General features: G+C 37.6%; 1 protein-coding gene across 1 annotated transcript in view; it reads right to left on the bottom strand.

Moving 5' to 3' along the window:
• DCDC2 (doublecortin domain containing 2) overlaps positions 1–23,744 on the bottom strand; it is a 157,203-nt gene that overhangs the window by 19,080 nt on the left and 114,379 nt on the right. The window contains exon 8 of the mRNA XM_068557832.1: positions 149–249. Coding sequence (XP_068413933.1) covers positions 149–249 — 101 coding nt within the window. The remainder of the gene's footprint in view (positions 1–148; positions 250–23,744) is intronic.

Below are 23,744 nucleotides of genomic sequence, written 5' to 3'. Positions count from 1 at the left end.
GTTTTATTTTTAAGGTCGTTCAGCCACATAGCTAGCACCTGAGAGTGTTTAACTCGCATCTGCATAAGAACAGCACAGGGCAGGTAACACAAAACTTGAAAGAAAAATAGTATTTGGTTTACACATATTTTTAAGGCATGGAGACTACCTGGTCAACTGGAATCTCAACTTGAGTATCTTCATCTTCTTGGACTTCTGCAGCCCCCCGCGTTTCTGATCTTTCCTCTCCAGCTTTGAAAACGCCTTCATCTATTATTTGAGACAAATACACAGTGAGAATCAAAATCCAATTGTGACATCGTGTGGCTGAATGTTGAAGTTACAGTCAAATACCTAATGAAGATTATTTTTCGTAGGTATTCTGGTTCCCCTTGTATTGACAAGATTTTTGTAGCCCCCAATTCTTCTATATTTTCATTGGGAAAAGGTTCAGTGACCAAAGCAAGGCTGACCCAGAAGAGCAGGGCTATGTCCCAGCGTCTCCTCACCCCCTGGCTACTGATTTAATAACACAGTCCTTGGGAACACTGGACAGCTACATGTAAAAGAATGAAGTTAGAACACTCCCTAACACCATACACAAAAATAAACTCAAAATGGATTAAAGACCTAAATGTAAGGCCAGACACCATCAAACTCTTAGAGGAAAACATAGGCAAAACACTCTATGACATATATCACAGCAAAATCCTTTTTGACCCGCCTCCTACAGAAATGGAAATAAAAAAAAAAAAATAAACAAATGGGACCTAATGAAACTTAAAAGCTTTTTTGCACAGCAAAGGAAACCATACACAAGACGAAAAGACAACCCTCAGAACGGGAGAAAATATTTGCAAATGAAGCAACTGACAAAGGATTAATCTCCAAAACATACAAGCAACTCACGCAGCTCAATATCAAGAAAACAAACAACCCAACCCAAAAATGGGCAGAAGATCTAAATAGACATTTCTCCAAAGAAGATATACAGATTGCCAACAAACACATGAAAGAATGCTCAACATCATTAATCATTAGAGAAATGCAAATCAAGACTACAATGAGATATCATCTCACGCCAGTCAGAATGGCCATCATCAAAAAATCTACAAACAATAAATGCTGGAGAGGGTGTGGAGAAAAGGGAACCCTCTTGCACTGTTGGTGGGAATGTAAACTGATACAACCACTATGGAGAACAGTATGGAGGTTCCTTAAAAAACTAAAAACAGAACTACCATACAACCCAGCAATCCCACTACTGGGCATATATGCTGAGAAAACCATAATTCAAAAAGAGTCATGTACCACAATGTTCATTGCAGCTCTATTTACAATAGCCAGGACATGGAAGCAACCTAAGTGTCCATCGACAGATGAATGGATAAAGAAGATGTGGCACATATATACAATGGAATATTACTCAGCCATAAAAAGGAACGAAACAGTTATTTGTAGTGAGGTGGATGGACCTAGAGTCTGTCATACAGAGTAAAGTAAGTCAGAAAGAGAAAAACAAATACCGTATGCTAACACATATATATGGAATCTAAAAAAAAAAAAAAAAAAGAAAATGGTCAGAAGAACCTAGGGGCAAGACAGGAATAAAGATGCAGACCTACTAGAGAATGGACTTGAGGATACGGGGAGGGGGAAGGGTAAGCTGGGACAAAGTGAGAGAGTGGCATGGACATATATACACTACCAAACGTAAAATAGATAGCTAGTGGGAAGCAGCCGCATAGCACAGGGAGATCAGCTCGGTGCTTTGTGACCACCTAGAGGGGTGGGATAGGGAGGGTGGGAGGGAGGGAGATGCAAGAGGGAAGAGATATGGGGACATATGTATATGTATAACTGATTCACTTTGTTATAAAGCAGAAACTGACACACCATTGTAAAGCAATTATACTCTAATAAAGATGTTAAAAATTAAATAAATAAATTAAATAAATAAATAAATAAATAAAAGCGAATTGGATTGAAAAAAAATAAGCCAGTGTTGGGAAAAAATAAAAATAAAAAATAACAGCCTTGTACAAGTACTTAGATGGGAAGGATTTCCTACCTATTATCTCTGCTCTCTCCTCCTAGCCCTGAAACAGTGATGATGCTTGGTGCTTGAAAATACCCCTTTTAGAAGTTTGCCTTTCCCAAAAGAATGCTATACGCTGAAATAATGTATTGGAATAATTCTCTCCATTCAGAGTAACATAAAAAAATATTTTTTACTCTAACAGGATCATAGAGCTGACTCCACATCTCACACAAATCAATCTTTTACTTTGAAGGTGTCCACAGTATTTTCACAACCTATGTCTTAAAACCCTTAACTATAAAATGTAACCCAAATTTCTAAGACTTTAGGTTAAGCTCCTTCGACTTGTTCTCCCACGGGAAGCATTAAGAGCTGTTTTCCATATTTGAAGTAGTTTTAATGTCTTCCCTCTGTCTTCTCTTCTCCAGGCCAAGTAATCAAAGAATCACAGGACCATTTGTCATTCTGTCCATCTATTTGCCTCAAGGCAGGTCTAATGCTTCAGTCATTCGCATGGATGTTTTCTCTGTCCAATCATTTAAAATCCGTGGGGATGGAGATTTCACCTCCTTCTCTGATCATCTATTCCAGTATTTGATTACCCTTACAGTCTAGAAAATGTTTTTATCTTTTGTCTTAAAACCCCATCTATTTCTCAAATGGAAGCTTGTTTCCCAGAGCACAAATAGTTAACACATTTCACATGATAATACTTCATGTTGTTAAAGTTATGAAGTCACTCTTAATTAAGCATAAAATATATCTTTACCTTCGCTGAGGATCAATTATATGTAAGGCACAATATGAGCCGATGTGACCACCTAGGATATAAATGAGATGTAGATTTTTTCCAGTTGCTTACAGACCAATGAGTAGACAGAAATACATACACACCACTAATAAGGTGCCCTGAGGTAAGAGGCATAAGGGCTATGGCAGAGCCCTAGTGGAAGCTCAGAAGGTACAGCCAAGTGAAAAAGGAAGGAAGGAAGAGAGAGAGGAAATATAACCAAACTCAAGCCCTTTTTGTTTCTCCCAGAGAAACAATTTTCCTTTTTAATTACTCTTTAATTACTTCTCTACTATCCTTTTTAAAAACCAGGAACAACAGAGCTATCCCCAAAGCTGATTAGACATGTTAGATTAATTTACATGGATTAATTCCATTTTTTATTGAAGTATAATTTACAATGTTGTGTTAGTTTCAAGTGTACAGCAAAGTGATTCAGTTATACATATATACTATTTTTCATATTCTTTTCTATTATAGGTTATTACAAGATATTGAATATAGTTCCCTGTGCTATACAGTAGGTCCTTATTGTTTAACTATTTTATATATAGTAGTGTGTATATGTTAATCCCAAACTCCTAATTTATCTCCCCGCCCCCTCCTGCCACTACCCCCCCTTTGGTACCATAAGTTTGTTTTCTATGTCTGTGAGTCTTTCTGCTTCATAAATAAGTTCACTTGTGTCATATTTTAGATTCCACATATAAATGATATCATATGATATTTGTCTTTCTCTAACTTACTTCACTTAATATGATAATCTCTAGGTCCATCCATGTTGCTGCAACTAGCATTATTCTTTTTTATGGCTAACATTCCATTGTGTATCTATACCACATCTTCTTTATCCATTCATCTGTCATTTTGAGGATTACCTGCAGCAATAATTTAATCCCAGACTGGTTTTTCCTCTCAGCCAACAACCTTGTCACCTGATGATCCTTTCCTTCCACCAGCTCATGTGTGCATAAGCAATCCAAGGTAATTTTTCATTCACTAGAGTTTTCTCAGTTAAATCATCCTGTGTATATATTAATTGAAAAAAATATATATATATATATACAGGAATCACTACACAACCATCACCAAAATGATGATTTCTGCATAGGCAGCTATTTTGGGTTATCTCTGAAACCCATCTCCCCAAGGACACAGCTCACCTAGCAGGTCTAATGATTCTGTCCTAACTCCATAGCACCTTATAACTCAGAGCATGGATCCAAATGAAACTGCAGTTCAGCAATATCAGAAAAAAGAATATAGAAAACAAAACAGAATATGTGATGATGTTCTCATGTATTTGGCCTGGAGTAAATGCAAAGTTATGGTCACAAGCTCAACAAAGCAATCCTTGAGCTAAGAAAAGTACAGGGACGGACACTTGAAAGGGCAAGGAAAATAGCTTACAATTATTCTGTCCTAAAAGAAGTGAAAGGGAGAAATCCAAGTCTATAAAATTGGAGTCAACAAGGATAGGGCAAGCTGATATTTGTCTCTCCATCAAATTCTGGAACACAGAACTCAAGGAAATAATAAACATTACATTGATGGTAGAAAACATTAATTAAATGATAGAAAAATAAATTCCACTTTATTCACATGTGGAGTCCACAATTCTGAGAATGTATAGAGGCAGAATAAACTAATTTCAAATAGGGTTGCACATTTTATCAAATGTTATCTCCAAAATGGTTTAAAAAGGAAAGTTAAGGTGTGTTTGACATTCATTTCTACCTTCTGAAATACCTTAGGAGACAACAATCATACTCATCCACAAAATGTCCCTGGAGTCAACCTTTAGAGATAGATGCTGGTCTCAGTAGACTATGACCTATGTCCATGACTTTTTTGGACAACATTTTTTCATCCAAGTATGGCACCTGCTTTCAAGGGAACCACAAAGAGAAACCTACAGATACCAAAGAAATATATTGTTAATGCTCACATTCAATGAAATGTTTAACTGTATCCAAGCAGAGCTCTGAATGGCTTGCAGATGTGTTTTAGGATAAACATTTCACAAGAAAAGAAGAATGAGATCAATAATAACAAACAAAATGGAAAGGGCACTGAGATGGAAAATGGCAACCATAATGATATAAACAGCAAGGAGACCAATCAACAAAACTCAACATTGAGTATAGTGACAAAAAGAGAAAATACAAAGATAGAAGTGTTTGGTTGAGGCATGGCGTAGGATTTGTTCACCACTGAATGGAGATGTGTAAGCCAACTCCTTCAGCAGCACAGAGCAAGAAAGTAAGGTTGGAAAGGAATTCACAGAAATAAACAGTGATGGAAAAAAGAAAAGCAAGAAAGTTACTTTGTGATACGAAAAAGGACTTGAATTTTTATTAAAAATGTTATATAAAATTTAAAATAGGGGAATATGAATTTCTAGGGGAAATATTTTTAAATAGCATTTTCTGATTATAGATTATTTAATACACATGCATGCATTTTAGAAAACTTGGAAGATGAAGAAAATAAACATCCTAATCTCATGATCCAGAGTTTCTCTCTCTCTCTCTCTCACACTCATAAAACTGAGATCCTAATGTATATATAATTTCAAGAGATTTTTTAACTTTGAAATCATATCATGAGCATTTCCCACATCATTAAATGTTACCTGAACACATAATAAATTGGTGGTACCATGCTGTAATTAATGGACAATGAACCTGGATTCTTGCATCTTCCCATACTTAGAAAAGCACTAAAACCATTAACTAAGATGTCGCAACTAGCAATAACCTTCTGTCAAGATGAGCACTTGAACTGGGCGATTGGGATTGACATGTATACGCTGATGTGTATAAAATTGATGACTAATAAGAACCTACTGTATAAAAAGTAAATAAAATAAAATTCAAAAATTAAAAAAACAAAAGATGAGCGCTTGATTGCATGTACCCCTTTGTCAAAATCACATATGTACTGGCCTCCCCCCTTTAACTCTTCGAACAGTTCTCAGAGCTCTCAGAGACTGTCTTCCAGGTTATAATCCACAGATTGGCTCGAATAAAATTCTCCATTTCTTTCTTAGATTGACTATTGACTTATTTTTTCCACTGAAACTAATATCTTTTTTCCTATACAAACATACTACGATAAAGTTTAATTTCTAAATTAGGCACAGTACGAGAATATCCGAATTGCCAGCATCAATACTCTTGCACTTTGGGGTCATTATTAAGTAAAATAAGGGTTACTTCGAACACAAGCACTGCGATACCTCTACAGTCGATCTAGTAACCAAGAGGGTGACTAAAGTGTCTAAAGAGCGGGCTACACCAGACAAAGGGATGATTCACCTCCCAGGCAGGAAGAGATGGGAGAGCACAAGATTTCATGGCGCCTCTCAGAACAGACTGAAGTTTAAAATTTATGTCAACATAATAAAGGCTATGTATGACAAACCCACAGCCAACATCGTTCTCAATGGTGAAAAACTGAAACCACTTCCTCTAACATCAGGAACAAGAGAAGGGTGCCCACTCTCACCACTATTATTCAACACAGTTTTGGAAGTTTTAGCTACTGCAATCAGAGAAGAAAAAGAAATAAAAGGAATCCAAATCGGAAAAGAAGAAGTAAAACTGTCACTGTTTGCAGATGACATGATACTGTACATAGAGAATCCTAAAGATGTTACCAGAAAACTACTGGAGCTAATCAATGAATCTGGTAAAGTAGCAGGATACAAAATTAATGCACAGAAATCTCTTGCATTCCTATACACTAATGATGAAAAATCTGAACAAGAAATTAAGGAAACACTCCCATTTACCACTGCAACAAAAAGAATAAAATACCTAGGAATAAACCTACCTAAGGAGACAAAAGACCTGTATGCAGAAACTATAAAACACTGATGAAAGAAATTAAAGATGATACAAACAGATGGACAGATATACCATGTTCTTGGATTGGAAGAATCAACATTGTGAAAATGACTGTACTACCCAAAGCAATCTACAGATTCAGTGCAATCCCTATCAAACTACAAATGGCATTTTTCACAGAACTAGAACAAAAAATTTCACAATTTGTATGGAAACACAAAAGACCCCGAATAGCCAAAGCAATACAAGCAACTCATGCAGCTCAATATGAAAAAAACAAACAACCCAACCCAAAAATGGGCAGAAGACCTAAATAGACATTTCTCCAAAGAAGATATACAAATTGCCAACAAACACATGAAAGGATGCTCAACATCACTCATCGTTAGAGAAATGCAAATCAAAACTACAGTGAGGTATCACCTCACACCGGTCAGAATGGCCATCATCAAAAAGTCTATAAACAATAAATTCTGGAGAGAGTGTGGAGAAAAGGGAACCCTCTTGCACTCTCTAACACACCATTGTGTAGCAATTATACTCCAATAAAGATGTAAAAAAACAAAACAAAACTAAAAATGTATAAATTGAAGAAGTAAAATAAAATAGAACTTATAAACTGTTGTTTCTGGAATTTTCCATTTACTATTTTCAAACCACGGTTGACTGCAGAAAGCAAAACCACAGGTAAGGGGGTACTACTGTACTTCATCCAGGGCCAAGATCAGTGAGCCAATGTGAATGTTCAAAAATATGATGAACATTCATGATGAGTGTTCAAAGTTATGTGAATGCTCAAGGTGAAAGTTCAAAAGCAGGCCTGAAAACCAGAAAATTAAAATTAACACCAAAGAATTGCCAGCAAGGCCAAAATACAATGGTAAAGAATTTGAACGATACAATATGTTCCCCTTCTGTCAGTGCCACAGTAAAAAGCAACTAAAACGGGGAGGGGGCGGATAAATTGGGAGATTGGGATTGACATATACACACTACTAAATATAAAATAGGTAACTAATAAGAACCTGCTGTATAGCACAGGGAGCTCTTCAATACTCTGGAATGACCTATATGGGAAAAGAATCTAAAAAAGAGTGGGTATATGTATATGTATAACTGATTCACTTTGCTGTACACCTGAAACTAACACAACATTGTAAATCAACTATACTCCACTAAAAATTAACTTAAAAAAAGAAAATCACACACAAAAAAGCAACTAAAGACACACTCCATGGAAGAAGCTAAAGATGAAACATTAAAGCACCTTCTTGCAAGGACGGATTCCGCAAGAAATTTAAGTTTGTACAAAAATATTCAGTTTTTCATCAAGGGCAATATTATGCAAGCACTTCAAAACCTTACACTTTGCCTTTATTATGACTGCTCATTTAAACTTGCACAGTAAATTTAGATCATAACAGCAATCGTTATGCGCAATGGTTGTATAGTTATTGCTATAAATAGCTCAGATGTCCTAACCACCACTCACTAAGGGTAGATGCCACCTAGGGTAGGGGGTTTAGCCTCTAACGGGACACAGGATTAGTTTCAGCATCCCTCAGGATCTTCGTAAAAACAGAAATTTAGTCTTACTCGATCCCAATGTCAACAGGTAAGTGCCCCTTTTTGCCATATACCGCCCGTCTGTGAAATTTTGGTGTGCCAATAATCGTGTGGCACACATTCAAGATTTCTTCTAATCCCCTTATAATAAGCTTTAACATAATTTTCGACTGCTCATGAAATTATTTCTTGTTTGAGTCTTAGCAATTTTGCTTCCTCTAAATTTAATTGTACATTGTAAATGTAATAATAGAATGCCTGTGTATCATATAAAAATAAACTTTTCTTCTATAGGTAGGAAAAAGTAGGTTTTTTGGAAAAAAGTGATAATGCAATGATTTCTCATCTCAAAATGCCCTGCCCCAGCTGAGCACCTCATGCTAAGCTGTCTAAAATCACTGCCTCCATCCCTTACCCACATACTTAGCCCCACTCCTAGTCCAACCTCTGTAGCAGCAACTCATAAAGAATGCTCTTGTCAAAATCAGTGACCATAATGGTCACCTTTATGTTCTCATCTTACTTGATCTCTTAGCAGCTTTTAATACAGGCGATCTCTCTCTCTCTTTCTGTCTACCTATCTGTTTATCTGTCTATTTCTCCATTTCACTCTGGTTTCAGCAGAATCAACAGATGCTTCTCTTCAGTCTTCTTGGTCAACCTATCCTCCTCTGTTCAACTTCTAAGTGTCGCAGTACCCCCAGAGCTACATCGTGAGTCTACTTCTCTATTTACACACGCTTCTTAGATAATCTCGGCCTGATCATGGCTTGAATACCATTAAGATGTCAACGACTCTCTAATCTATTCAATATACCAGCCTCTCTGTAGGTCCCCAAGCTCATATATCCTATTGCCTAACTTGACAACTTGCCTTGGATGTCTAATGGGCATCTCAAACTTAACATGGTCATAAGAGAACTCCAGGTCCCCACCGTAAACTGTTCATCCTCTATATTCCTCATCCCATAACATGGCACCTCCACTCAACCCCCAAATCTGGAAATTATCCTTATTTCCATCTTGTTCTCACTCCCTATATCCATTCCATTCTTGGCCTGTCAATTCAGTCTCCTTTTAAATATATCCCGGGGGCTTCCCTGGTGGCGCAGTGGTTGAGAATCCGCCTGCCAATGCAGGGGACACGGGTTCGATCCCTGGTCTGGGAAGATCCCACATGCCACGGAGCAGCTAAGCCCGTGCGCCACAACTACTGAGCCTGTGCTCTAGAGCCCGCGAGCCACAGCTACTGAGCCTGCATACCACAACTACTGAAGCCCGCGCACCTAGAGCCTGTGCTCCGCAACAAGAGAAGCCACCGCAATGAGAAGCCCGCGCACCGCAACAAAGAGTAGCCCCCACTCGCCGCAACTAGAGAAAGCCCACTCCCAGCAATGCAGCCAAAAATAAATAAATACAATAAACTTTTTTTAAAAAATCCCGAATATGTGAATACTATTTCCAGCTCCACTATTAGCTTGGTTTAATCATCACTATCTGTTGGATGGGCTATTACAACAGCTTACAAATTAGTGTTCCTCTTCTACTCTTGCTTTCCTCTGAGTCATTCATCACACAAAAGCCAAGTTATATTTATAGATTATAAAAATTACTTGGAAACTCTAACACTTTCCAACATACATAGAATCCAAGTTCCTTACCATGGCTTAGAGAAATGTGTTCTGGTCCTGAACTCCCTCTTAGACCACATTTCATACCAATTTCCCTTTGCCATTAAACTCCAGGTACATTTTGTTTCTCCAACAGAAAACTCATCGCTATCTTACGGCTTTGTCCTTTTTACACTTTCTACCTGGAATGTTCTTTCCTCCCTTTTCCCAAGGTAAGCTGCTCTTTCTCATTCAGATCTCAGGAAACCCTCCTCCAGTTCAAGCAGTCACCCAGTCATTCACATTGCTCTGTTTTAATTCTCTCACTAGCATTTATTACTAGCTGATATTTTTCTTGTTTATTTGGTGTTTTAGTGTTTGTCAGTCTCCACCAAAGTGTAGGCTCCAAGAGAGCAGGTACCACGCCCATATTGTTCACTGCTCTGTAGCTCGCATGTAATAGAGCTCAGCACACAGGTGTTCAAAAGGTGTCTGTTGAAAGAATAAACAGCAGGCACTCGAAATTATTTGCTGCATTGAGATAGAATGTAAGGAGAGTACAAGTTAAAAGCCGCTAGCCCAGTCCATTAAGTCTCTGTGTTGCCCCAACCTGGCCACACTTGGCAGTACAGCATTTTGATGAGGAGGAGGAGGATAAAGAGGGGTGAAGAGAAAGAAGACTGGAGTACACCTACACAGGGATCAATAAATTAGGCTATGTGTGGTAAGTGAGATAATACCCGCCCCCTCCCCCGCAAGAGGTCTCCATCCTAATCCTCAGAAACTGAACATGTTACATCGCATGGCAGAGGTGAATTAAGGTTGCAGATGGAATTGCTAATCAGCTGACCTTCAGATGGGGAGATTATCCCGGATTATTCAGGTGGACCCAATGCAACCACAAAGGTCCTTGTAAGTGAAAGAGAGGGGCGGGGGAATCAGTGTCAGGGTGATGTGGTGTGAGAAGGACTTGACTGGCCATTGATGGCTTTGAAGATGGAAGGGGGCCATAAACGAGGGAATTGCAGACAACCTCTAAAAACTGGAAAAAGGCAAGAATAGAAACTTTCCTCTTAGAGATTCTAGAAGGAATAAAGCCTCACCAACACTGTGATTACAGCCCAGTGAGGACCATTTTGGAATTCTGACCTCCAGAACACTAAGATAATAAGCATGTGCTGTTTTAAGGCACCATGTTTGTGGTAATTTGTTACAGCAGCAATAGGCAACTAATACACCATGTGTCCAAAAACTATGGTCTAGAAAGAATACTGGGGCAGTAGCCCCTGCAAATCCCCTTTCTGACTCCTCCAGGTACTTGCTGGGTGAGGGCAGGCAGCTGAGACACCCCTGTTCCTCCTGCTATGAAGGCAGTGGTCCAAAACCCTCCTGCAAATCCTCTGCCTTCTGTTTTCTGTCTCTAAATGTTATTACCTCTCTCTCTCTCTCCCTCCCTCCCCTGCAATGTACAAAAAACACCCCTCCAGATACCCACATCTGCCAGAAAGAAGAAAAGGGATTCCGTTTTTTTAAGTCCTCCCCTACCCTAAAACCTTCGTAATAAAAGCCATTTGCTAACAAACTAAAGAGTGAGGATAAATTTGATACACAATACTGCTCTCATTCAATTACTACACTGAGGATCAAATTCAATGCTTGGATGCACACGACACTGCAATTCAGCTCTAATCTTTTTTCTTTGCATCATGAATAGACATTTTAGTGTATATTACACAGCAAAGCAATAACAAACACTCTAGTAAAAATAAAAATGCTCCTCAATTATTTCTCACTTATCCCTTATGAATTTTATTGCCTAAAAAATGAAAGCAGAGCTGCTGAGGTAGGGCAGTCATGTCATAAGTGTGTAGCTCGTAATAAATAAGAATCTGTTTCCCTTACAGAAATGGCAAACTAGTGCTTGTGCATTTTTAGCCTTTCTGCAACTAGAACGGCTGAAATGAAAGCATTTCCTAGTTTCAGTATATCAGTGTGTTAGTTTAGTAACATTAAAATATTTTAATATGTTAAAATTTTAATGTTAAGTAAGAAAAGTTACCAAATAACTAATGAATGATACATTCATGTAATTGCTGATAATCAGCATTTAAGCCCAACGATCTTGTTTAAAGGATACTTTCTCACCAGAATTATTAAAAATTCTTTTAAAATAATATTATAAACCATATTTGAATGTGTTCAGTGTTTGAAACTGATTGTAACTTATCAGGATAAATAAAAAGAAGAATAACAGAGTTAACACCCAGTTTTAAATACTTTATGGAAATATTAGATATCTATTATGTGGAGGCTCTATTTGTAAGCAGGAAAGTTTAGTGTGACTATAAACATTTTACTATGATTTACTACTGAGACTTTCTCATAAAAATGTTAAATTAAAAACAAAATATTAATTTTAAAAAGCAGCTCATTAAATCCAGTAGATTACTGAGAAAAAAATGTGAGCAACAAGGAGCTCATGGCTTTCAGTATATAAGATAATATTCTAAGAAGAAAAAAGTATACAGATCTGTTTAAAAGGAAGACTATGCTGTCTTTATCTGTGTCACATCAGTTACCAGAGGCAGAATTCGAAGTAAAATTGGTAAGAAAGTGACATACAAATTATTTTCATTAGCTAATGCTAATGAAACATATATTCATATGTGAAATATATTGAATTTCCAATAAAACTCTTCTTAGATACAGACTGTTGTCATCACAGCATCTTAATGAAATTGAAAGAAAGCACTTCCAGAAAGGTAACCCTATGTGAAGTTTAGCAAGTAGGGAGGTGGAGAGGAAGAGGGATTCCCATGTGACAACACATCCTGATGAAAGGATGCTGGCCAGCCCTCCTCCAATCCTTATAACAACTTGCACAATATCTTCCTCACACCACTCGCCTGAACTAAAGAATATTATCATTAGGCAGAATGAAAAACTAATCAAATAACAGCTAATATTCTGAGTGTATCTAACTTAGTACAGCCATATTACCCGAATGCTTTTTTTTTTTTTTTTTTTTTTTTTTACCCGAATGCTTTTTAATCACTAATTGTCTCCATATGTTTCATTCTGACCCATAAACTCAAATGGAAACTCTTTACGGGAACAAGAATATCGCAAGTGATATTTTTCTTTGGCAATTTAGAATATGACATGAAAATAACTTTATCCATCCACTTAGATAGGCTGAGTTTACTTAACTGCAGTTTGAAGTGTATCTGGCTTCTGTCTATTTCCTGACTCCCACTCCAGGTATTAAATATCATCTGTTATGCAATTGATGTTTAAATTTGACTATTAACTCTTTGCATAGACTTGATCTTAACAACCATGGTTAGTTCACCTTGACTTTAAATGGGTGTACCAAAATTTTCTAAGAGTAGACAGAAAGTAAAAGTAGGATTATTATCATTGATTTCCCCAGATCAAAGGTAATTTTGTTCTTATCCCTTCATTTCTAGTTTATTCTTTTCAGATACAGATGTTTTAGATTTTCATCAAAATCAGAAATATTCAAAGTACAAAGACTAAAACACATATATATATATATATAATATGTAGAATTCATGACAAAATTATTTTAAAATCTATATAAATTTTGATTTACTTTATAAAGTCTGAAACAGATACATGGATCTGAGAAAAATAAAATACTCCTGAGTTGGTTTACCTAAGCCAACAAGTATATATAGCTTTATTTTTCTTTTCATTTCTAATTTTATAACCTTATAAAAATTACACTGCAAATTAGTTTTAGTTTATCAGAATAATTGAATTGTTCCTCATTGGACCCCAGTGACTTGAAGTTACTTAATAAGTGGCCAAAAAATCATGATTCCTATTCTTAATTCTGGCTGGTCCAACTACCTCCAAATGACCTTGCGTATTTCAGTCTGTAAAAGAGCTAGCCATACTCGAATTACTTCTCTACTGTAGAAAATGTATCAGGGTAACAAATGGCGTACTTGCATGTAACAGAAATACACAGTACTCTTAAATTCCTCAATTTTTTGTTCATTCATTCATTCATTCATTTACTGTGCCAATATTTACCAAACCTCCTCATGCCCAGGCATGTGCTGGATACCAGCCATGGAAGAGATGAACAAGGCACTGGTCTCAAGATGCTTACTGTCTACTAGGAAATTTAAATGGAAAAATCAGTAGAACGGAATGATAAATGTAACTAGTGCTACACAGGCTGTCAAGAGTGCAGAGAGGTAGGCAAGGGTGACAGGTGGGCGTGGTGGTCAGTCAAAGAAGGCTACTGAGAGACAGAAGCTACAAATCAAAAGACAAGTAGAATTAGTTATTGAGGAGCAGAGGAAGGGCATTCTAGACAGCAAGATCAGTATATGCAAAGACTCAGAGGCACTGGAATGCATGGTCTGTTCCAGAGACTGCAGTCAGATGAGCATGGCTGCAGCAAGCAGGCAGGGATGATTCCGAAAACCTTGACTGATAAAACCAAGAATTTGAACTTGAGCCTGAAGATGACGAAGAGCAACTGAAGGACTTGATGCAGGGAGCATCGGGCTGGGGTTGTGCCCGGGAAAGAGGGCTGCCTAGGAGGGAGTGCGGATTCATGGCAGGGTGGGTGTGGAGGGGAAGCTAAGGAAGGAAGGTATTACTCAAGGGTCTCTAGGATGATATTGTTGATGTGGAGATAATGGGTCAGAGTGAGAAGATTAGCCAGGATTGTAGAAAGGAAAGCCTGTAATGTGGGTCAGACTGAAGTGACAGAAGGCTGGTATCCTGGAGAGTTCAAAGAAATGGAATGGGAAATAAAGTATGGAATGATGGGTCATGAGGTTCTGAAGCACAGAACCCACAGCCCCCATTGGGGTAGTGGGACAGGCACTGGTCTGTGGGGCTGTGGAGACACACTAGACGTTGCAGGTCCTGAATGAAGGCATTGGCAGCAGGACGGACAGGAGGGGACACGAGGGACACGTAAAGGTACTGACAGGACTCCGTGACTGCCTGGATGTGGGAGGTGAGAGAGACGAAAGAGTCAAAGGGGGAATCTAAGGTTTATGGCTTGGGTGTCTCAGTGGTTAGGAGAGCTATTTATCAAGACAAGGGACGGAAAAGGAAGGGGGGGCGTGGTTAAGAAGGGAGAGTATGAGTTCTGATTTTCGTATGCTGCTTTGAGTCCCCTGTTAGGCATCTTGAAAGACATGTCAATTAAGTGGTTGGAAATATAAATCTGTTAACCAGGATGAAGTTCTAGGTTAAGGATACAGATTTGGACACTGTCAGAGCACAGTTGGTAAATAAAGCCAAGGGTCTGGGAGAGAACTTGGAATGAGAATAGAAGATGGCTGGGGGCAGAATTCTAGAAAAAAAAATTGAAGGGATGGGAAGAAGAGGAACTCACAAAGACTGAAAAGAAATAAGGAAAGAACAAGAAAAAATAAGAGTGAGATGTTACGGAAGCCGTGGGAAAAGCAAAAGTCAAGTGCAAAGGAATAATCAGTATTAAAAAGTGTCCTCTGGCTTTAGCACCCTGTTGATCTGGTCAACTAGGTGAGAGTAATTTTAGCAGAGCATAAAATATCAGATTATATTGGGGTGCAGTATAAAAGGGTGGTGCCTATCACAGAACACAGGCAATATGGACCACTGTTTCAAGATGATTGGCTGTGAAGTGGAGAAGAGAGACCATAGTCCTGTAAAACCTAACTCAGAGGCCTGATGCCATAGAGGTAGTAAGGGCTGAACAGGGTTAAATCCCACCTCTTCTGACTCCTGCCTTCCAAAGAATTTGTCACAGATGTCAGCACCATAAAGCTGTTGCTAAACTTATGTCCCTAACGCACAAGCATGTCTAATGAAATCCAAGCACTCTTGCAAACTCAAACAATCCCCATTCATGCATGGCCAAGTTAAACCAGAACGGATCATCTTCATCTTGATAATATACATGCAGCTGGAATTGTATTTCATGAAAATATTATCCTTACTACACAGACATTTATCGGAGTTTGAACCTTAGCCAAAAATCCTAAATGGATTACAACATGCTAGTGTGGCTGCAGGGTGCAGGGGGATGTGGGGAGACAGAGTAAGAAGGAGAGAAGCCTATGGGCAGCACCCGTTCCAGGAAACAAGGCACCTTCAACTTGCACACCTGAGTTAAAGCATTCTATTAGCATGGTCATTCACAATCATTTCAGACAAAGAAATAAAAGACGCCTTGGCTTCAGAAGACTACTAAGAATTCATGAAAGGAACCTAAAAACCAAAGGCTAAAAGAGAAACCAGGATTGTAAATTTTCAAAATCTATCTGCAGTTGATCAACTTGAGATGGAAGACTGAGATACTTCTCTAAAAATTGTTTCCAAATTACATACACAGCATATACTTAAGGGATTAAATACCTACTCAAATATGAAAACAAAAATGAACTGAATGCACATTTTTTAAAAGTTGGTTATTAATCCCAATTATTACTAAATTACTCTTTCATCATCTAAGGCTCCAACATTCTTTCAACTTACTAGAATAATATGTTTTAAAATAATATGTTTAACAATGCTAATCCTACTAGAAGTATAAAACAAGTATCACCGCTTTCAAAGCTAATCTAATCCTGAGACAGGTGCTAGTGATTCTGTGAACCGTGGTCCTGACTCAGGGTAAAGTGACAGGTAGTGCAAATGTGCAAATCAGTACAAATCAGTCATCCTGAATAAAGGAACTGGATACTTTTTCATCAAACCTAATTGGCACAGGTAATAGACCTGAATTATTCTTTAAATCTGAGTGAGGGTGTTTTCAATTTAACTCAGCATTTTACAGTTTTGTATGCTTCTATTTGCTTTAGACAGTCAAAGTGAGATCTCTTTAAATGCTTAGCATTTCAAGTGTTTTAATCTGCTCCACAGCAATTTTTGAAGAGGATGCTAAATTGCTATCAGAGCTGACGCCTTGCTAAAGACATAACTTAGCTTTGATTGGTAGTTAATCTTCCATCTTAACATAAAATGGGAAGTTAAAATATACTCAATTTAGCATATCTTTAAAGACACATAAAGTCTACAATTCAAGAAACTGCTGTCAATAAATAGATAAAAACAAATTTTTTCATAAGATATTTTGCTCTGCAGTATCTGCTATGTCCCAAATTTTATTTAAAATAGCCTGAAATAAATCCATTTAAATGAGTCTATTGAACTCCATGTTAAGACGATTATCTAATCATAAATATGTCCATATATTTATGTCCATGTATCAGCAATTGATAGACAATCAGATATAAAGTGACTGTCACTTTATACAGATATAAACTTAGTACCAAATTTGAGAGAATCAAGTAAACATAAAATGTCCAGGCATCAATGGGAAGAGATCTCAACAGCTTCAGATGATAATGGGAAATATGCAAATTAGCTACAAAATAGTACTATTTATTATGAAACTATCAAGGAGTCAAAACAGATCAAAGCAAATCAGTCAGCATTTTGCTCACTTTGATTTAATGTTGTTCCAGCAACAGGTATTGACGGGATATCCACCAGATTCTGCACTCTTTTCATTTAATGTTATGACTTAGGGATTTAGTTTAGGTCTATAACAAAAATTGATGTTTGCTGTATGTTTGCAAAGATAGAAAACATTCTCCTCTAGCATTTTAACCTATGACTGAAGTTCATCATCTAAGAATTTCATTACAAAAGGAATAATTCTGGTTCCTTAAGCTAAGGAATGGTATCTTTCAGATATCCTTGCTTCTTTTTTAACTGATAATTGACAAATACCAGTAATCTATCTGTTTTAATCTTGGAGAGGAGGAACAGAAATAAAGCAACTTTCATTGAATTTTTCATCAAACTGTAATTTTTAAGTATTTTCATTGCATTAAGGGTGGTAAGAATTAACTTTCATTTGAATATTATAATATTTCCCATACTTGCAGTCAAGATAAAACACAAGTATTGGTAAACCTATTTACCAATATCTATTTTAGAATAAGTGGAGATGCTTACTGTTCAGTAAAGAAACACTTTTTTCTTCAGCATTTACCTAGAGCAAGATGTAAATTAATAATAATGGTAACAGTATTAACGATGATGATCATCTAATACTTATTGGATGCTTATTATACGACATACATCATTCTAAGCATATTACATGTATTAACTCATTTAATACCATAACAGCTTTATGAAGTAATTAATAATAGTTCCTGCATTTTATATATGAAAAACGGAGGTCCCCTAAAGGTCGTAAGTAGCGAGTGGTGAAGCAGGATTCAGACCTAGCAATCTGACACTAGAGTCTACGTTTTTAATGGTGGGTTTCCTAATCTGCCAGTCATGACCCATTAGTGGATTGTGACATCAATTTAATGGGTTGCAACTATGTTGTTTTTTTTTTTAATAAGACAGAAGAAAACAAAATATTGATTGTTACCCCAGGGTCAGCTTCATGGGCACGTGACCTATACAGTCTCATAGGGCCCCTTTCTATGAAAAGCCCCCAACTTGGCTTAATGATCTGCTGCCACCATCATGAAGTTCCTAATAATTTTATCTTTGAACTTGTGTTTCGTAAGTGAAGTCCAGTGAGACAATGGAGCGCACTCATGAGGGGAGGATATATGCATAATATGTGTGCCCATGGTTCCTTGCCTTAGGGTTTGTGATGGCTGGTGAGTACAGAACTCAGGTGGACTCATCAATGGGTGGACCCATCAGTCGCATGGGTGACTGTCAAGACTCAAATGAGTATAGGATAAGCATGTTACGTCTGCATCTGAGAAAGGCGTGGTGGGGCCACACTTTCCAATAAAACCAGAACTTGCTTCCAAGGAAGAAAGAAGGCAATGGCATTGTAAGAGATAAAAAAGACCAAGGATAACCCTAGCCTACTCTTTCCTACTCATGTTACTTCTCTGTAGCAGTCAATCACTTCTACTGAAAATGATGACATAGAAGGAAAGGGAAACATAAGGCAACCCATGGTCCCTTTTCTTTTCAGTCCTTCCTTACTCATCAGTACACCTAAGGTAGAGAGTGTTGATAGAATGTGCATATTAAAAGTGAAATAAATAGCTGAGCTAGTTTTATATACAGTATTTCCACTATTCTGATAAGAACAAAATGCATAGGCAAATATGAGCTAAGAAATACAAATTGTGCAATTTTGGTGATTCTATACACGAGTTAAGTGGTCTTATACTATAACATTATGGCATTGCATGTTATAAAGACAAATTGTATGATTCATCTTAGTAATTTTTTTTTTTTTTTGGTGGAAAGGGAAGTTTGCTTTCTTTTTTTTTTAATAGATCTTTATTGGAGTATAATTGCTTCACAATACTGTGTTAGTTTCTGTTATACACCAAAGAGAATCAGCCATAGGCATACATATGTCCCCATATCCCCTCCCTCTTGAGCCTCCCTCCCATCCTCCCTAGCCCACCCCTCTAGGTGGTCACAAAGCACCGAGCTGATCTCCCTGTGCTATGCTGCTGCTTCCCACTAGCTGACTATTTTACATTTGGTAGTGTATATATGTCGATGTTACTCTCACTTCGCCCCAGCTTCCTCCTCCCACCCCGTTTCCTCAAGTCCATTCTCTGTGTCTACATCTTTATTCCTGCCCTGCAACTAGGTTCATCAGTACCATTTTTTTATTTTTTTTTTAGATTCCATATATATGCGTTAGCATACGGTACTTGTTTTTCTCTTTCTGACTTACTTCACTCTGTATGACAGACTCTAGGTCCATCCACCTCACTACAGATAACTCAGTTTCATTCCTTTTTATGGCTGAGTAATATTCCATTGTATGTATGTGCCACATCTTCTTTATCCATTCATCTGTCGATGGACACTTAGGTTGCTTCCATGTCCTGACTACTGTAAATAGTGCTGCAATGAGCATTGTGGTACATGTCTCTTTTTGAATTATGGTTTTCTCAGGGTATATGCCCAGTAGTGGGATTGCTGGTTCATATGGTAGTTCTATTTTTAGTTTTTTAAGGAACTTCCATACTGTTTTCCATAGTGGTTGCATCAATTTACATTCTCACCAACAGTGCAGGAGGGTTCCCTTTTCACCACACCCTTTCCAGCATTTAATGTTTTTAGATTTTTTGATAGTGGCCATGCTGACCGGCATGAGGCGATACCTCATTGTAGCTTTGATTTGCATTTCTCTAATAATTAGTGATGTTGAGCATCTTTTCATGTGCCTCTTGGCCATCTGTATGTCTTCCTTGGTGAAATGTCTATTTAGGTCTTCCAACCATTTTTTACTTGGATTATTTGGTTTTTTTGATATTGAGCTCCATGAGCTGTTTGTATATTTTGGAGATTAATCCTTTGTCTTTTGTTTCATTTGCAAATATTTTCTCCCATTCTGAGGGTTGTCTTTTCATCTTGTTTACGGTTTCCTTTGCTGTGCAAAAGCTTTTAAGTTTCATTAGGTCCCCTTTTTTGTTGTTGTTTTTATTTCCCTTTCTCTAGGAGGTGGGTCAAAAAAGATCTTGCTGTGGTTTATGTTTATGTCAGAGAGTGCTTTTCCTAAGTTTTGCTCTAAGAGTTTTATAGTGTCTGGCCTTACATTTAGGTCTTTAATCCATTTTGAGTTTATTTTTGTGTATGGTGTTAGGGAGTGTTCTAATTTCATTCTTTTACATGTAACTGTCCAATTTTCCCAGCACCACCTATTGAAGAGGCTGTCTTTTCTCCATTATACGTTCTTGCCTCCTTTGTCATCACTTAGGTGACCATATGTGCATGGGTTTATCTCTGGGCGTTCTATGCTGTACCATTGATCTGTATTTCTGTTTTTGTGCCAGTACCATACTGTCTTGATTACTGTAGCTTTGTGGTATAGTATGAAGTTGGGGAGCCTGATTCCTCCAACACCATTTTTCTTTCTCAAGATTGCCTTGGCTATTCAGGGTCTTTTGTGTTTCCATACGAATTGTAAAATTTTTTGTTCTAATTCTGTGAACAATGCCATTGGTAGTTTGATCGGCATTGCATTGAATCTGCAGATTGCTTTGGGTGGTACAGTCATTTTCACAATATTGATTCTTCCAATCCAAGAACATGGTATATCTCTCCACCTGTTTACGTCACTTTTGATTTCTTTCATCAGTGTTTTATAGTTTTCTGAGTCTTTTGCCTCCTTAGGCAGGTTTATTCCTAGGTATTTTATTCTTTTTGTTGCAATGGTAAATGGGATTGTTGCCTTAATTTCTCTTTCTGATTTTTCATTGCTGGTATATAGGAATGCCAGAGATTTCTGTGCATTAATTTCGTATGCTGCAACCTTACCAAATTCATTGATTAGTTATAGTAGTTTTCTGGTGGTATCTTTAGGATTCTCTATGTATAGTACCATGTCATCTGCAAACAGTGACAGTTTTACTTCTTCTTTTCCAATTTGTATTCCTTTTATGTCTTTTTCTTCTCTGATTGCCATTGCTAGGACTTCCAAAACTATGTTGAATAATGGTGGTGAGAGTGGACATCCTTGTCTTCTTCCTGATCTTAGTGGAAATGCTTTCAGTTTTTCACCACTGAGTATGATGTTTGCTGTGGGTTTGTCATATATGGCCTTTATTATGTTGAGGTAGGTTCCCTCTACGCCCATTTTCTGGAGAGTTTTTTGTCATAAATGGGTGTTGAATTTTGTCAAAAGCTTTTTCTGCCTCTATTGAAATGATCATATGGTTTTTATTCCTTAATTTGTTAATGTGGTGTATCACATTGATTGATTTGCATATGTTGAAGAATCCCTGCATCCCTGGGATAAACTCCACTTGATCATGGTGTATGATCCTTTTAATGTGTTGCTGGATTCTGTTTGCTAGTATTTTGTTCAGGATTTTTGCATCTATGTTCATCAGTGATATTGGTCTATAATTTTCTTTTTTTGTTATATCTTTTTTCAGTTTTGGTATCAGGGTGATGGTGGCTCCGGAGAATGAATTTGGGAGTGTTTCTCACTCTGCAATTTTTTGGAAGAGTTTGAGAAGGATTGGTGTTAGCTCTTCTCTAAATGTTTGGTAGAATTCACCTGTGAAACCATCTGGCCCTGGACTTTCGTTTGTTGGAAGATTTTTAATTACAGTTTCAATTTCATTACTTGTGATAGGTCTGTTTATATTTTCTAATTCTCCTGGTTCAGTCTTGGAAAACTGTACCTTTCCAAGAATTTGTCCATTTCTTCGTGGTTGTCCATTTTATTGGCATATAGTTGTTTGTAGTAGTCTCTTATAATCCTTTGCATTTCTGCAGTGTCAGTTGTGATTTCTCCTTTTTCATTTCTAAATCTTAATAATTTAAACTTCCAATTTAAATTTTCTTTACTGAGAATGACAATAAAAGCAAAATAAAAAGACACCATGACAAGCTGAGAAAGAAAGAGACCACAGAAGAAAGGAAAAAGTATATATTTAAGTACCTTTAACAGCACTTTTTACCCGCATTTTGAACAAAAGGTCCCACATCTCCATTTTGCACAAGACCCTGCAAATTACAGAGTCAGCCCTGTGCAGTACACATAACCAGGGTAACAACTGTTTCACAAAACTTTTATTTCATGACACAAATATACATAAGCATATGCAGGTGTCCTGTATCATGATGTAAATATTTTTGTATGGTGAGTCACAGAGAGTTTAAAAATCACTTCACTACATTGGAGAAAATAAAAGGCATAAAAACCCTCTCTTCTTGCCACCCTGGAAGATAATCCACTTAACGAGGGCAATGCAATTACTTGAACTCCAGCTCCCTGTTATGTTCTATTTCAAGTCTAAAGTCCTCTGTTCAATTCCTAAAGACCATCATACTTTGGACTGACTTTCCAACACGCCCCACAGCTCTGCAACTAGACCCCTCACCCCCAGGGGAATGTGATGGCTCTCGCTTCCCTGTCCTCCTCACCTCCTGGCCTCTCCTCAAGCAATCTCCTCCCGGCCACAGCGCTTGTCCATCCTTCCCTTCAGGACACAACTCAAGGGCCCCTTCCCCCAATGTCTTTCAAGTCTCTGAAATTTTTATACTTACTCTCTGTACTGTAATGGTACCACATTATAGGCAATTTAGATATTGCCAGAGAAAGGATATTGAGACTGTCTCATACTCATTTCTCCCGAAGCCCATGACATGCAACCTGGCTGGGCTACACGTAGCACTCAATATGGAGCCAGGAGAGGGAGAAGGGACCTAGTTTTTTTGAACGCCTACTATGTATGCTAAGCACATTCCTCACGATTACCCTGTGAAGTAGGTGCTTTTATCCTACTTCATAAAGGATCTGAGGATTAAATAACTTGTCTAAGGCTGCACAGAGCCAGGACCAAGGCCTCAGCTTCTCCCAAGCTTCTGCCTTTTAAACGATACCTTGGAAGAAGCATCACCAACATTAAGGTAATGAACTACATGCTAATTAGACCAAACCTGAGCCAGTGCTGTAAGAGTCACAGGGGAGAGCAATTTTACTTTTGAACATTCAGGCTGCCTTCTAAGTTATGGATGAGAAGAAGCAAATTCAAAAATTGAAAATGGAAATAGCAGGTCTGAGTGGAGGGACATGTGAGGGAGGGTGAGTAGTTTTGAGATTATTTTGGGAAAACAAATGAGAAAAGGGGAGACAATACCCTTTAAAATAAGTAAAAATTGTAGGACAGTGTGAGAAATTAAACTCTGTAGGAATAATGGAGAACTGTCAATTTTTAAAAATTGATGGCTCGGGCATAGAGCTCAAGGCATGAGCTTGAGTCTGGCATGTGTTTTGGACAGAGCGGGAGGAAGAAAAACGTTTCCTGTGTGTTTTGTTTAATGAATGGAAAGTGGAGGACTCTATCTGTGAGCTTTTCTTTAAAAATTTTAACCTCCGATTGAATCTTCTAACCATCTTTTAGGAT

This window comes from Eschrichtius robustus, chromosome 12, assembly GCF_028021215.1.
Source record: "Eschrichtius robustus isolate mEscRob2 chromosome 12, mEscRob2.pri, whole genome shotgun sequence".
NCBI lineage: Eukaryota > Metazoa > Chordata > Mammalia > Artiodactyla > Eschrichtiidae > Eschrichtius > Eschrichtius robustus.
The sequence above is the reverse complement of the archived record's forward strand: the minus strand, read 5'-3'. Positions and strand labels throughout refer to the sequence as shown.